Genomic DNA, 15,259 nt, shown 5'->3' on the forward strand with positions numbered 1-15,259 from the left:
AGTTTGGTCTTTCCATGTGAAAGTTGTATTGTTTTGAAATCTATGGCGAGAAGGCAAACTTTGAGGCCAGGCCCCGCCTTTTCAGCTTGCTCGAAAACTCACCGTTTTGATAACTTTTAATCCCCCGTCCCTCAGCTGCATACTGACCAAGTTTGAAACTGATCGCTCAAAATCCCTAGGAGGAGTTTGTTAAAGTTCGAGGTGTGCAAAAATCGAAAATGACCAAAAATTGCACTTTGACCCAAGATGGCCGCCTCCCTGTACATTTTAGGGCATACCTCCAAGAGACTTTTTTTCTTGATTTGGCGTGTTCTACCTACATACCAAGTTTTAGATCTCTACGGTGTACGGTTTGTCCTATCTCACGTTAGGGGGTGCTGTGGAGCAGTTTTGCCACGCCCATTTTTGATTCCATTAAAATACTAAATTTTTCGCGGGGGACAATTTTGGGTAAAGTTTGGTGACTTTTTGAATATGTTTAAACCTCCAAATTAGCGTTTCTATGCGGACAAGAAAAATAATAAGAAACAGTACAGATTCAACAGTACAGATTCAACAGTACAGATTCAACAGTACAGATTCAATAGGCCTTCGCAGCGCTGTCGCTGCTCGGACCTAATGAGCCACTTTCTTCTGTAAAGCTGTGATTTTTTTGGGGGGGGAGAGTTTCTTCCTGCACACAGCTTGGCTACGTTCCTGCTTTCTCTCTTTGTTACAGACTCACTGACAGTTTCTCTTTATTTTTGGCAGCTTTGTGACTTTGTCAGCATACTTAAAAAAAAAAAAAAAAAGAAAGTAGCAGCAACATGCACAAACTATGTTTTGAGAGTGGAAAACAGGCACTCAATCTTCCCTTCCTTCTGCAAAGCTGCTGCAAATGTAAACTCATTTTCTCACCTGTTTTTATAAGCAAACGGGGATGATAATAAAGCTGTTATTTGACTTCATGAGGCATTCAGGTGTAATTTAGGAGCTACTGTGAAATTTAATTTCTTCATTTTCTTTCACTAATACAAATATATCAAAGCATTGCTTAAACTGAGGTGTTTCGTCTTTAATATGAATTAAATAAAGAGAGGTGGTTGTAGCCATGGAAACATCCTCTCGCTGAAGTGTAGTGGCTAATAAAAGCATGTTTGACACTCTGTCCATGTTTCTCTTCAGGTGGAGGACAACGTTGCTGTCATCCTGCTCAGTGAAATAGTTTGGGACACGTTCAGACCGAACACCGGCTGCTTTGAGCCCCTTCTGCTCCACTTCCCCGACTACAGCAAAGGTATTGCCACGCAACGCCGCATAATAACGACGCACGTGCTGCGAGCCGTGAGATCCGCACCTGCGAATTTATTCCAATGCCTCAGACGGCGACAGCAGAGCAAGATCTCTCCACAAAGCCCCCCCACCCCCCGCGCTGTTTAAGTTCAGAGAATCTCGACCGCTGCTACAGAGACGAACTCCAGTTCGCCGCGTTTACCGATTCGTCTGTCCGCAGGTGAGCTGCAGCAGATTTTGTCCAGGGACAGACACCCTTCATACTCGGCTGAGTTTTACTCCTCCTACATCAACATCCTGCTGGGAGTCTTTTACTCGGTCTGCCGGGACCTCAGGGAGCTGCGACACCTGGTCAGAAGCACAAAACTCCCCCCAAGTCACCTCAGCCTTCATGTTGGGTTATTTTTTAATTTCTTCTTCTTCTTCTTCTTTCTAACCAGGCTGCTCTCAACTTCCCAAAGTTTTGTGAGCCCCTAGAAGCAGGAAAAGGTAAAAGATGATCCTTAATTTAAGTTAACTTTAGACAGCTCAACTTTTGTGGTTTCTCTTGGAGCTGAAACCTCATTAGGAGGAGTTGTATTTGGAGTATGAATCTTTATTGTAAAATGTTCGCCTCCTTGGCTTCATTTTCACTTCCCGATTGGTTTATAATGGGCGGCCTTTTGGCCTTCTAATAATAAACTTTTTCTTCTGGATTGATCATTTTATTTGAGGACAATTTACAGCCCGTAAATACAGATTAGAAACAATGTTGAACAATAAGTTTTACTTTCTTGTGAGTGCAAACTTTCCTATGAATTCACTTGCTGGTTTTAAAGATAATATACAAGACGTTACGAGGCACGCTCTCCCTGTGGATTTATCTGTATTTTGTTTTTGTATTTAGTGAAAGAGACTGACACACACAAGCTGTGGAAAAACATCGAGCCTCATCTGAAAAAGGCCATGCAGACCGTTTACCTCCGAGAGGTGTCCAGGTCTGAGGGCTAATTAAATCGCTATCAAAATAATCTGTCTGACAGGCTGAAACAGGCCGCGTCTCATTGTCCCCTGCGTGTCTCCTCTCCCCTGCAGTCTTCAGTGGGAACAGATGCAGCAGGTGGAGGAGCACGAGGCTGGAGCCTTGAGAGGTGCCAACACACATAAACCTCTGCTGCACTCGGTGACGACACTCCGAACTTCACAGATTCGTTCTGCAGTTATATTTTAAGTCTGTGAGGTAAAAAAGAACGCTATAAATAAGCGTTAGGGTGATGATTTATCACGTTTTTTTTTCCTCCCTCCCTCTCTCTTCAAAGGTTTGTCGGCTCATACTCACGTTGAACTTCCTTATTATTCCAAGTTCCTGCTGATTGCTGCCTATCTGGCTTCTTACAACCCTGCCCGCACAGATAAACGCTTCTTTCTGAAGGTACATTACTTTTATCTCCAACATCACACACACACATATATATATATCTGTAGATATATACCAGTTATTGGTGTTAATTTGACACCTGATGATTTCTTTAACCACCTGACAAACCCTATTTAACTGGCAGCCTGACTTTGTGAGATGTTGAGCCGTTCAAAGGGGACTGAAGCCCTCTGGAGACAGTTGGTCCAGAAGAAGGCCGAAGGGATGTCCCTGTCAGCCATTGCAAGAGAAGTTGGTTGGTCCAAGTCTGTGGCTTCAAGAATCTTTATATTACAAACTCATCCAAGTCCCCCAAGAAGGCCGGTCGTCCTCGAAAGACAGACGCGAGATGAGGCGGGATAATACGGAGAATGTTCGGTTCAACGCTGCAGCTGGACTTGTTCACCAGTTCAGATCTGAACACTTTAAATATGTCATATAAGAGCATTTGGACTGAAAGCCCGCTCCGCAGCGATGCTGAGGAGCATACTGTGTGGACAGAGGAGACCTGGTCCAAGGTATACTTTAGTCATGAAAGCAGGTTTAATTCATTTGGGTCTAATGGGAAACATTTTGTTTGTCGTCAAAATGGGGGAACGACTGAACCCAAAGCGTGTAAAGAAGTCAGTAAAAGATGGAGGAGGAGGTGTTACGGTTTGGGGAAGGACTTGCTACATGGCAAAGTGAACGCAAAAGTTTACCAGAACCTTCTTTGACGTTTGTCGGGCGTTCGTCACCAAATCAGCCAGCAGTTTTCATCCAGGACGATGAAACACAGCGAGGCGGGGAGAGCAGGTCCTCCAAACTGAAGAGATTCAAATAAAAATGAAGAGTCCTGATCTAAACCCCATCGAAAACCTCTGGAAAATCTTTGGCAACAAAATTATGACCAAGAAACCCACCGGGTTGGAGTGGACCCCCAAAAAATGAACTCTTCTCTAATTTTGATCTATATTGTTTACATGTTTACCTTTTTAAATCTGTTGTCTCTGCGGGGTAGTCTAAATGAAGGATCCTGTTAAACTGTCCTGTTTTGACTGTGAGATCTGATTTCCCGTCTGTTTCTGCTCCACAGCATCATGGCAAAATTAAGAAAACCAACTTCTTGAAGAAAAACGAAAAGGTGACTGCTCTGATCTCACCCTGGTTTCTGTCCCGCATTTTATCTTTAAGGAGATTAAATTCTAACCTTAACATAACACTCGTGCAATTGATCTTTTTATTTTAGACAAGTAACCACCTTCTGGGGCCGAAGCCCTTCCCTCTGGACCGTCTGCTTGCCATTTTCTACAGCGTGGTCGACAGCAGAGTCGCGCCGACCGCCAGCATCTTCTCGCAGGTCAGACTCCCGCTGGAAGATACGCTTTACAAGCATTTCTTTGCACTTTAGTTTTTACGCTGACGGGTTTGACTCAACAAGAGACAAAATTCTTTAATTGAAAGGATTTTTAAAATTTAATTCAAGATGTAAACTGACACTCAAGATGTTCAAAATCTCAAAAACTTGTCAAAGTTTAGAAGTAAAAAACAAAAAAAAAGCCAGTATTCATTTTGAATCACCTTGAAACAAGACCTTATCTAGTTTTAGCCTTCAAAGCCTTAAATGATTATATTTTTTAACTATTTAAATACAGATGAAGTACTGCCTTGAAAGCAACCCCATCCTTTACAAAAAGGGATTTAATGATTTAAAACCTTCTGGCTTAAAAGTAAAAGCTCATCTGGACTCTAAAAGACGTGTTTGTTTAACATTTTAGGCAAAATTACTTTTTCATTTCATAATTTCCTGCTTAATAAAACAAAAGAAAATGGGCCAAAGCAAACATTTAACCATCTGTCAGGATATTTACTCTGTAAACTATTACTTTGGCAAACGTCTTCTTTTCTGTTACTAGTTTTAAGGAGCTGTTTTTTGTCATTTTTTACCTTTTTTTGCAACATTTTTCTACTTTTTTGTGATTCATTGCTATGCTTTTATATCCACCCCTCTTCGAAGCGTTTTTTTTTTGTTTTGTTTAGGTTTGGAAAGTATAAAAAGCTCCTTTCTCTCTGTGTAGTCTCGTGGATTTTACAGTGTTTACTCTGTTCCTGAGGGCATCATCTTTTTGTCGTTGCTCTGCTGATTTTTCTCGTCTTCGTATGAATGGATTTGTTCATATTTTTTTTAACGAAACCGTTTTATTTGTCAATGCTCGCAACAAAAGCTCAGAACGTTATTAATCCAGCCCAATGCTTACCAGTCTGAAAGATGTTCTTTTTTTAAATGAAATTCTTTGGATTTTTATTTTATTTTCTCATCAGAAGCTGACATTCAAACTAGTCACAGAGAAGGAAAACTTGACCAAACGTCTTCATAGTGTTTCTGATTGCCTTCCTGAAGGCCACTATTATTTACTGTCTCTGTTCTCTGAGAAAATAAAATCCTGCATTTTTTTGGTGATTATATTTCTTAAAGTTACTCGAAACCTTTAGATAACGTAAAATATCTAAAATAGTTTCACACTTTGTTCCAATTGTCGGAGAAGCGAATGAGAAGGACATTAGATGTTACGTATTTTCACAATTTTAGGAGGAATTTGTTTATTATTTCATTATAAATCTAGGCTATGGAACAAATACTTGTAGATGAGTTTGTAGATCTGAAGACAGATAAAGGCCCATTTCAGGCTGTGAGAATAAAAGGCTTTTAGGAAGCTGTTGCCTTTCAGTGTTTGCAGTGAAATGAAGAAGCTACAGAATCAGGAATCGTTCCGTTTCTCTCTCCGATCAGATCTCCTCTTTGGTGACGCTGCAGCTGCTGGTTCAGGTCAGCCACGACGACCAGCTCGACGCCCCCAAGTACAAATGCGCCGTCTCCCTGGATTTCATTACCGCCGTTTCCAGGTGAGCGTGTGTACGCTCGCCTGTCCGTTGTCGCGCGGCCGAGACTCGCCACATTATTTAAGGTAGCTGACCTTTTTTTCCCCGGCGTCTCACAGAGAACGTGCTTCGGTGTGATTTATCTTCCAGGACCGTGAACTTTGAGATCGTGAAGTATCTGTACGATTTCCTGTGAGCCTGCGGCGCGTGGAGGAGAGATGACGCACGGTGACAGTAAGATAAAACAGATTTATTTCTGCAAGAACACACTTAAGGACAAGTGTTTGGCAGAATAAACAGAACCATGGCCGTGATGTGGAGGAAAGTTAATCTGATAATGTCGCTGCCCCCTTGTGGCTGAAAGATGTGCCTCTGATCATTTGAAATATTTGCATGTGTACAAATTAAACTCCATTGATGACATCACCTTATCTTCCTTTAGTTTCTTTATCCTTCAGGTTTAACCCTCCTGAAGCTCTTCTAACTTTAGTTTACGTCTCAGTCTTGTGACTCTCATGTTAAGAACTGTAGGCCTCTTAGGAGACTGGTAACAATACAAGTTCATAAATTAATAATATTTGAACTTCACCAGCTAGTTTGATATTTATAAAAATCAGTTTCTGTTTGAAAAGTGAGAAGGGCTTTTGAGGGTTACAAATAAAATCTTCAGTCTTTATTACCAGCTACTTAAAAATGAATAAACTCTAAAGATGTCTGAAATGAAGTGTAGATTTGGCATCTAATGCAAATTGTAAATTTGTATGTACAGTAAAACCATTTATTTTCAATTCATGTAAATGTTAAAAAAGGGTAATTGATGGTAACTTAAGATTTAAGTTATTTTTATATTATTGTGTGGTGATATTATATATTTAATGTGATATTACTGAAGGTTTTTTGTCTTTATTACTTTGTTTATTAAATTTCTTACATTTTTAATCAACAACTACCAGCCTAACCCTAACGAACATGTAGAAGAAAAATGATTAGATGAATAAATAAATTTATATATTATAAGAAACAAAAGATCTGTAAATAGACACACATTTCATAAGTGTTTATAAGTCTAAAGACATGGATGTTGGGGTGCCTTCAGGCCCAGGCCGGTCTCAATGGGACTTGCCTGGTTAAATAAAGGACTTAAAATAAATATACACACACATCAGAACTCATCACTGTTCCCTGTATTTTGAACAGGACAGACAGGAATGTCAAGTTAGTTGAAATGATCCAGCCTCGCAGCCAAATTAGCCAGATATTTTTTTTCCACTTTAAGGAAATAAACCAGCTCTAATTTAGCTTGTATATGTAGGTGGAGCTGCAGAGTTCCAGTCCAGCAGCATTAGCCTCCTGCTCAGCGGAGTTGTGAAAGCTATGAGGTTGTTTTTAGCAGGAGAGGGAGAGAGTGAAGTCAGCCACACCCTGAACAAGGCAGGTAAGGCATTAGGAGCGACATCCTCTCCTGTTACATTAGGTAGATGTTACCAAAACTTTGCTGCCTTTTTAACGCTTAACAAGTCAGATTACTTGCCAATCCGTCATGTAGCTGCATCAAACTATAAAACATAAAACACATCCAGGAGCACAAAGAGTGCTTTAAGCATGAAACGGGCAAAAGCTGAAATAAAACCTGTTCTGTACAAAGAGATGCAGAATAAGAAGCCAAGAAGTACACCCCCACACAGACATGCTGCAAAATAAGCCTTTATTTTTTTATATTATTATATTACATATAAAAGATATAAAAAGATAAACATTAACACACTCCACTGATTCTCTCCTGAGTCGTCACCTTCCCCCTGTTTTGCAGCCACAGACTTAATGAAATTAGCATGGGACGGTTCAGCCGTCCTGCAGAGTCCGTTTCCTGCCGTTAACCCCCCAGGCACCAGCAGGTGAAACGGAGACGCGAGTAGGCCGACGCAGACGGACTCCACACAGAACACCAAACGAATCTGGGACGCGCAGTCGAGTGCGCGTAATCGCCACTCGGGGCCCAGCCATCTCCTTGCCTCGTCCCTCAGGGTGTCCTTCTGAAGGATCATCCTTCACGCCAGGGTGGCCTTGGGAGAGCTCGCCATTATTAAACAAGGACAATGGCCAGTCGGCGGGGCTTGGATGAGTCAGCCCGCTTAAAGTGCATTCGTGTCACTCCTTTTGGAGATTTAGCTTAAGATATGTCTGCGTTTGCAGCGCGCCGCCATCGCATTAAGATAGATTCAATCTTAATAGAAATCTCGCTTTATATATATATTTATTATTTTTTTCCCCACCAGAGGCAAGGTTCTGAAGCACCCAGGTCGAATGAGGATGAGGTAGTTGGACGGACAGATCCTAAACGCTGCGCCTCCTGTTGTGGATCATGGCCACAATGTGGCGAAGGTCTAAGCTTTTCATCATCACCTCCATGAAGTCTTCGTCACTGCGAGCGCCCTCTACGAACTCCTCCAAAGAGAGCTCACCTGTTTTAACACAGAAGAATTAGTTAAAAACAACAACAAGAACAGCCACTCCAAATAAAGTAAAGGTTTTAAATGACCTTTTTTAGTTTGGAGAACTGGTGAACACTTTGTTGAAATGCTAACGACTCACTCAAACATGCATCCTCCCCTCTTTTTTTTCTTTTTTTCCACTTCCTCTTTTTTATTATTTCAATCCCCTCGCACTCATTGCATGTCTGAATATTAACATCTTTTCCAACATGTCAAAACCAGACTTTTTACTCGCGTATAAAATGTACCCTACTATTAAGATTTCATTTGACTACACTGTTAGATGAGCTTTTAGTTAAAACCTGAGCAAATAAATATAAATAAAGACAAATGATGCAAAGGTCAAGATGATTTATCCATTGTATACAGCTGAAACTTTTAATCCTAAAACTTTACATTTTCTTCGAGCTGCGGTGCGCGTCTTTTAATACTGATTAAAGATCATCACAAATTTAGCTTCTCACTTAAATATTAGTGAAAATTATTAGAAATAGAAGTAGGTGGTTAGCCTATTTTATCTTAAGAAATTTTAGACATGAAGCATCTACACGATGCACCGTCAAACCTCAGGCTTCTGTTTCTTGGAAGTGTATTACATAAAAAAATACCTTCTCTTAGACGTGACTTCATATTCTGCAGTTATAAATGAATCAGATTTGTTAATGATGCATACACGGAAGTACCTAAAAACTCTTTAGAATATCAGATTTTAAGACTGAGTGTTTCTTGACAGTTCATATCTGTAAACATAAAATTCATCAAATCCGACATATCTAACACTCAACTGGTGGCACATTACTGTAACGTATCGTAGAAAAGTTCAGCCTAAATCTGCCCTTCAAACTCAGCTATTCAAGGTTTTCTTCATTTTGTTTGGCGTTTACCCACTGCTGCTTCCCCTCCCCCCCCCAAAAAAAAATTTTTTTTTTGTTTTGTTTTTATTTTCAGACTGGATTCAGATTTCTAAACCTCGTCCACCCACCCGCGTTTCCACACACTCACCATCTCCATTTATATCAATCCTATCAAAGACACGGTTTGTGAATTCCTCGGCTGTTGCCTCCTGGTTCTCATTCCCGTTGATTGCACGGATGGCCTGGAGGAGGAAGAGGAGGAGGAGAGAGTCAGCTCGCTGCATTGAGGACAAGCCGAATGAAAAACGCGCCGCGGCGGGTGCGACCCTACCTTGATGATGTTCAGCAGCTCGTGCCGGTCGATGCAGCCGTTCCCGTCCACGTCGTAGAGTTTGAAATACCAGCGCAGCTTGTGCTCCATCTTCCCTCGCATCACCAGACTCAGGGCGGCCACATACTCCATGAAGTCTATGTAGCCGTCCTGCAGAAAACAAGCCGCGCCAAACGTCAAATTACGATGCACCGCTACCTGGCCGGACATTTTCAAGTTTTAATGAGTGAACCAGCAACATCTGTTCCCTTTTACCAACATGGAGGGGGATTATCTCCAGGAGCTGTCTGCGTCTCTAACAGCCGAGCATCAAAGCATCGACTTAAGAGATAATCTTTGTCCAATCACGCACAGAGATTATGGCGGCCTTTTGTTGTACTAGGAAGAGAATAAATATAGCTTCTTAAACGGAAATCCTGCAATGACGTGATGCTCCCAATTAAACTGATCTGAGCGGAAAAACTGGGACTAAAAGTTTCAAAGGTTTTGAGGTCGATTTAAAGGTGTAGCTGTAGTTTTGCTTTAGCAATTTCTCTGCTTTCTTGTGTCGTACTAAATACTGTAAAACCATCCAGCAGATGTTTTAACCCACTGAGATGCTGAAACTGTTGGTGAAATAATTCACTTGTTAAAATTAAATGAAATTGCTTGAATTTGACCCTGGATTTCTTGTCAAAGTCACTTTTTGGCCAAAGAGAACGTCCTAAACTTTTGGATGGCACCGTTTTGAGTTGTGAAAGATGATGACCTTACATTCACTGGAGTAAAATTGTTCACCTACTGCCCCCTTAAATGGATGCAAATCCATGTGGAAAAATAAAAATAAGTAGTTCAAACACTTTCCTGACAATGATGGAAACAGAAGCATGAATTTAGAAAAGAAAAGCCCCAACATTTGGCTTTTATCGTAGGTTACTTTCTGTTTATTTAAAGTACAAATGTCTCTTTAAAAGAATGACATGATGTCAAGTTTAACGTGCATATTTTTGCATCTAAAAAAAAAATCCCTCACACCTTCAGAAAGTCAGTTTTTTTTTTTTTTTCCCTGAGTGTCACTGATCCCACCTTGTTCATGTCGAACGTTCGGAACATCTGCTCGATGTAGGCGTTGGCCTCCTGGTCCAGACCCTTCAGCCCGAAGAACTGCTTGAACTCGTGCAGGGTGAGCTGACCCGAGGGGCACTCCGTCATGAACTTTTTGTACCACAGGTGCATCTCCACGGCCTGCAGGTCGTCCACGGTGCAACCCGTCGAGTTACCCATCTCCTCTCAGTGGAGCGCGAGCCTCGCCGTCCAACTGGTCTACTGTGAAGCGGAGGTTATCCCTGTTCACAGTCACACAACGCCGGGACCTGTTCGGGGTGAGAGCGTCGGCTGGTCCGAGACCTTTTGTAGTTCTCTGCGTTTCCACTCCCTTCCCCCCGATGTTCTCACTGGCTCTAATCTGGCTTCAATCCCCCGTAAACTTGTAAGTTCATTATCTTAATCACTCGTTAAAAGGACAGGTTGACTGTTCTGCTTACCCCTCGAGATGTGCTGACGAGGATGGCACTGCTTTCGTCTGTCACGTGCAAACACATGCAGACATTCATAACGCCTGATGACAAATATTGTTCTGCATGTGGATCTGCAGATATGATTAAGTAATCACCAGAAATGAACACACTCCTCATCCCCTTTTCCACATTATTTAAGTTAAAGATATCAGCAAATCATCAGCTGATGAAGGCGTTAAAATAATCCAACATTGTGCAAACCTTTGATTAAAACTGCTCCAATAAGAAGGTTTTCAAGCAAGATGAATGGCGTATCGTACGTCCTGACTTAACCTGGTTATTTTAAGTGGATTTGTTTTAAAATTCAAACCTTTTTGTTCACTTTAGACACTTAAAGATAAATTCAGACCGTGAACGATTTCTGGCATTGGAGATAAAACCAAAACCAAGCTGAAAAAAGTTAAAACTTTGTCTTTTATTTGTGTTCTTCCTATTAGTTCAGTTAGAAAAGCTAATGCTGTGTATAAATGATGAGTAAAGTCTGTTAATAGGAATATAATCTAAAAACACCGCAAGTGTATGAATACCAGCTGCCCGAATTTAATTTGGGTTTTGTGACGTTAAACCATAAAATACAAAGAAATGAACGTTTTTTTATCTAGCTTTTAAAAATGAGAGTTCAAACTATCTGAATAACTTTGAGGCTTAAGTTATTTGCAACTTAACTAGCGTTTCGATCCTGCAGATGAACAAGATTACTGAAGATTAGTGAAGACGTTTATTTGAACACCTCGGACTTAAATTAAAGTCTTTACAGCTCAAGTTGGTGAAAATAGGATCAAAACACCTTCAGGAAGCTATTTGATCTCAGCGTAAAATAATACATTTGTGTAAGTGCTTCTGAATGACGTGAAATATGAAGTAAAAGTAGTAAATCAATTTGTTTTTTACTGGCAAGTTTGTACAACTTGACATAATGGATACACAGTGCTGTCCAGCTTATGTTTTACAAAGCACAACATCAAAATAAAACTTGCAAGATAATATAAAATAAAAATTAAATGCCAGAAGTGGTTAAATTCCGATATAAGTTGCCTTAGGAGTACAGTCGAGGAGTGCTAAAGGTTAAAAACAAAATAAAAGTGCATGTTTACATGTAACCAGTTACAGGTAATGAGTAGAAAACATGATGAGGTTAATTTATTTATCTGGGAGATCGTTTCTCCTGTAGTGCAACAATGTTTGGAAAAACATTAGATTCTAGTTTGCGATACCCTGCGACAGACATCTGTTAACAGTCAGGTACGACAAATGATTTGGCAACAACTTCTGTAACATTTTACAGAAGCTTTCCTTTAACATGGACACACATTATGTGTAGCACGAAAATAACTACATTTAAGGAGCTTGAAAAGTATATTTCTGACTACAGTAAGGCCTCGTTTTCCTCCTTCAGTTTTCATCATCTTATTTAGCGTTCACTTCATTCGTTTTCTTTAAAAAATAAAAATAAGGTGTTAAAACGTGAAGTCACTGCGGCGGCTCCATGTCAGAGCTCGGGCAGATCTCCCTGGCGCCAGCGTTGATACTCCTCCTCTTCCCCCAGTGCAGATGTTGGTAGACGAAGTCAAAAGCAGATGTGGTGCAGCGTGCAAACATGCTGGTCCACTTCACTGCGTGCACCACCCACTGAGCAAAGCGCCCCACAAACCCCACAAAAACTGTGGTGTAGTGGGCCAGAAGGAGCAGGCTCCTCCCCAGCTGCTTGCCGTGGTTGATGATCAGGTTGACCCTTTGCTCGTGCCTTGCCATTATTAAAACAATCATCCAGAGTCAGAACATCAAAGTTGTGTTTTACAGATCAGACAGTCATTTCTCTCTTTTTTTTCGTTTTTCAAAGCCGCTTTATTTAGGCAGGTCCTCCCTGAGAAGGAGCGGACGCCTTAAAATTCGCAGACGGTCCCTTGCCGATCCCCGGCTGTCCAATCAGAGCAGAGAAAGTTTTGTTTCCGGGACTGTTTGGTGATGTGGCTCTGAAATCCATCCGAGGAAATAAGAGGCAAAATAAAAAAAAAGCAGACGTATTTACCTGAGGAAAGCTCGCGCAGGTGAGTCGGAAGCGCTCACTTTCAAAGTCACGGTGCTGACTGCGTTAGGAAACTGTTGTCATGGAGGAGAGGAGGAAAAACTCCGCGAGGCTCTAAAGACGCTGTCCTTATTTAACATCGCCAGCTAGCTAAAGTAGCCTCGGCTAGTTCACTGTATCCTGGAAACGGCGGCGACGGTAAACACCGAGGGGTCTTTCACGAAGCATCCCGTCCGCGCCACCGGGTCGACATCTTCAGTTCACTGCGTTTTTCAGACGCGAAGGTCCTGCAGCTCGGGAAGTTTGCCGTACATTTCGTGTTAGCTAGCCATAATCTTTTTTTTCCGCCTACTAAAAGATTGACGCAGCCGCAATGGAGTGTCCAGCAGGATCGGGAAGAGTCGGCTCCATTCGGACAATCCCGGAGAACCCAGACGGGGGGGGGACAACAATTTTGCATTGCTTTAGTTGCTTTTCTACTTTGTCAAAGTTCTGTACAGCCAGTAAATACGTTTCGTTTTGACAAATAAATCTTAAAAGACATAATTATTTATGTTAAAATTAAACATTTATGACTAGAGACACCCTTCTGCAGTTTATTTAGACTTCAGGCTATTTTGATAATTTTTTTAAACACTGTAAAACTTAAGTAAAATAGTCAGCTATTTGCTCATTCAGAAATGCAGTAAATGTACATTTTTTTCTGACATGTAAATATGTTTTCCTATTCTGTCATTTCACTATCACGACAATATGTTTAGGCTTTGCTGCTCTTGGATAAACAAACTATCAAAGATGAAAACAATCCCAAGTGGATGCTTTTCATTTCAGTCCTCATTGTAAATTGGGATAAAAGGTCCCTACCATTAAAACTTTTGGCAGTAGAAAACAAAGCAAAGTTCTGAAACTTATTTGACAAGTGACTTAAAATCTGGTATTAAACAGGAGTAATGTGTAATGTTTCACTGTCATCTGTAGGCGATTTCAGACATTTATGCGTTGTATTGACTCAAAATACAAACCTGTATTGAATCTTTATTTTGTTTTCCTGTTCTCTGCAGCTGTACTACAGCAGGACAAACAGTTGGAGATTAAAGTTCATTCCTGTTAAAACAAACAATAAAGCTTCTTCCTCCTGCCCGCAAAATAAAACAAATATGCTTTGGGTTATGTTTACAGTCACAGTTTCACAGACTGTTCTTCAGAATCCAAGTGTTTGACTTGTAGGTATTATAAAACAGACTCTGAATCATGGACTTAAAACATGGTTAACTGATGGTTGCATTCCTTCTACAGAAAGCAGAATTTAAAGCCTGCTCTTGCAAGTGAAAGTTGGCGATTACACAAGCTAGGAAGGGAAGGATTAATTTGCAAAACCTTTCTTCCCCTTTCTCCTCACAGTCCTGTCTTTATGCTCAGCCGTCTGGCCACAGTCCTCCAGGAGCTTTCTGGAGAGGAGGGCGCAGATGGAAACCAACAGGTAAGAAGATGATCAGATGAGTCCTAACACTTTTTCATAATGAGCAGAATTTAGAACCCTGTTTCTAAATATGTTTCTTCTGTTAAATCAAAATTGGAAGCCTGTGTAAAACAATTTTTCCCTTTTTGAGGAGTGGTTCTTAAGTTTTAGATACAAATATGAACAATGAAACACTCTTGATTAGCTCAAAACCAAAATTAAAGCAGAAAAAGCAGAAATATTCTCACCTTTAATCTCCTTAATGAGACTTCATGCTTCCATTTATGTTCCGTAGAACTGAATTGCCATGATAAGTTACCTAATTTTTGTCGCACTTTAAATATTTGCACGCAAGTCTAACCACTGCCTTTCCACAGGAAACGCTCGTGCCCCAGCTCCCTCCCGGTGAGGGCCTGGCTCCGGTGGACTCCGAGGTCCCCGAGGACACCGTGGAGAGGCTGGCTCACCTGGAACAACTGGTGGTCCAGCTGAAGGATCTCATCCGGGACAGAGAGGCGCTGCTCACGCAGAAGGACACGGAGCTGACCAGCAAAGATGCACAGCTCAAGGTAAACAAACCCTTCGTGTTTGTGTCCAACCAGTATGTTCTCTGTAAGACTGCGGACGAGGCTGGAGTGTTGTTTGCTTTATATCCGCAGAATGAAAGGGAAGAAGCTGAGGCTCGCTTTACTAAGCTCAAGCTTCAAGCTAAAGCCAAGATGGCTTCACTCAACAAACAGATAACTGAACTGAAGGGACAAGGAGGAGCAACAGTGAGTCTGATTCTTACAAATTTACTTTTTAAAGGAGTATCAGCTTTACAGGTGCTGGTCATAAAATTAGAATATCATGAAAAAGTAGATTGAATTCAGTAATTCCATTTAAAAAGTGAAACTTGTATATTATATTCATACATTACATACAAACTCATATATTTCAAATATTTATTTCGTTTAATTTTGATGATTACAAATGACAACAAATGAAAATCTCAAATTCATCATATCAGAAAAT

The 15,259-nt window shown here is 40.9% G+C and overlaps 3 protein-coding genes across 7 annotated transcripts in view; 2 read left to right on the top strand and 1 right to left on the bottom strand.

The window, feature by feature from the left end:
* The window catches only part of orc5 (origin recognition complex, subunit 5), a 14,354-nt gene extending 5,249 nt beyond the window's left edge, over positions 1-9,105 (top strand). For 2 of the 4 annotated variants that reach the window (XM_025004982.2, XM_025004981.2), the window contains 10 exons: positions 1,165-1,276; positions 1,493-1,623; positions 1,713-1,761; positions 2,159-2,249; positions 2,347-2,402; positions 2,571-2,683; positions 3,744-3,791; positions 3,897-4,007; positions 5,439-5,551; positions 5,678-5,951. In XM_025004982.2, coding sequence (XP_024860750.1) covers positions 1,165-1,276; positions 1,493-1,623; positions 1,713-1,761; positions 2,159-2,249; positions 2,347-2,402; positions 2,571-2,683; positions 3,744-3,791; positions 3,897-4,007; positions 5,439-5,551; positions 5,678-5,723 — 870 coding nt within the window. In that variant the 3' untranslated portion in view covers positions 5,724-5,951. Of the gene's footprint in view, positions 1-1,164; positions 1,277-1,492; positions 1,624-1,712; positions 1,762-2,158; positions 2,250-2,346; positions 2,403-2,570; positions 2,684-3,743; positions 3,792-3,896; positions 4,008-5,438; positions 5,552-5,677; positions 5,952-7,803; positions 7,943-8,967 lie in introns of those variants that run through there. The other 2 variants (XM_017411711.3, XM_017411710.3) reach the window with 2 other exon arrangements.
* guca1a (guanylate cyclase activator 1A) lies at positions 7,862-10,467 on the bottom strand. Its single transcript, XM_017411714.2, has 4 exons — positions 10,270-10,467; positions 9,205-9,354; positions 9,022-9,115; positions 7,862-7,989 (listed from the first exon to the last, which is right to left on the bottom strand). Exons 1-4 carry the CDS (start codon positions 10,465-10,467, stop codon positions 7,862-7,864), a joined length of 570 nt encoding a protein of 189 aa, XP_017267203.1.
* Positions 10,468-12,696: 2,229 nt separating this feature from the next.
* The window catches only part of golgb1 (golgin B1), a 17,705-nt gene continuing 15,142 nt past the window's right edge, over positions 12,697-15,259 (top strand). For both annotated transcript variants that reach the window (XM_017411585.3, XM_017411587.3), the window contains exons 1-4: positions 12,697-12,808; positions 14,188-14,266; positions 14,623-14,814; positions 14,905-15,018. In XM_017411585.3, the coding sequence (XP_017267074.1) occupies positions 14,198-14,266; positions 14,623-14,814; positions 14,905-15,018 (375 nt within the window). In that variant the 5' untranslated portion in view covers positions 12,697-12,808; positions 14,188-14,197. The remainder of the gene's footprint in view (positions 12,809-14,187; positions 14,267-14,622; positions 14,815-14,904; positions 15,019-15,259) is intronic.

Source organism: Kryptolebias marmoratus, linkage group LG18 (genome assembly GCF_001649575.2).
Source record: "Kryptolebias marmoratus isolate JLee-2015 linkage group LG18, ASM164957v2, whole genome shotgun sequence".
In the NCBI taxonomy this organism is placed as follows: Eukaryota; Metazoa; Chordata; class Actinopteri; order Cyprinodontiformes; family Rivulidae; genus Kryptolebias; species Kryptolebias marmoratus.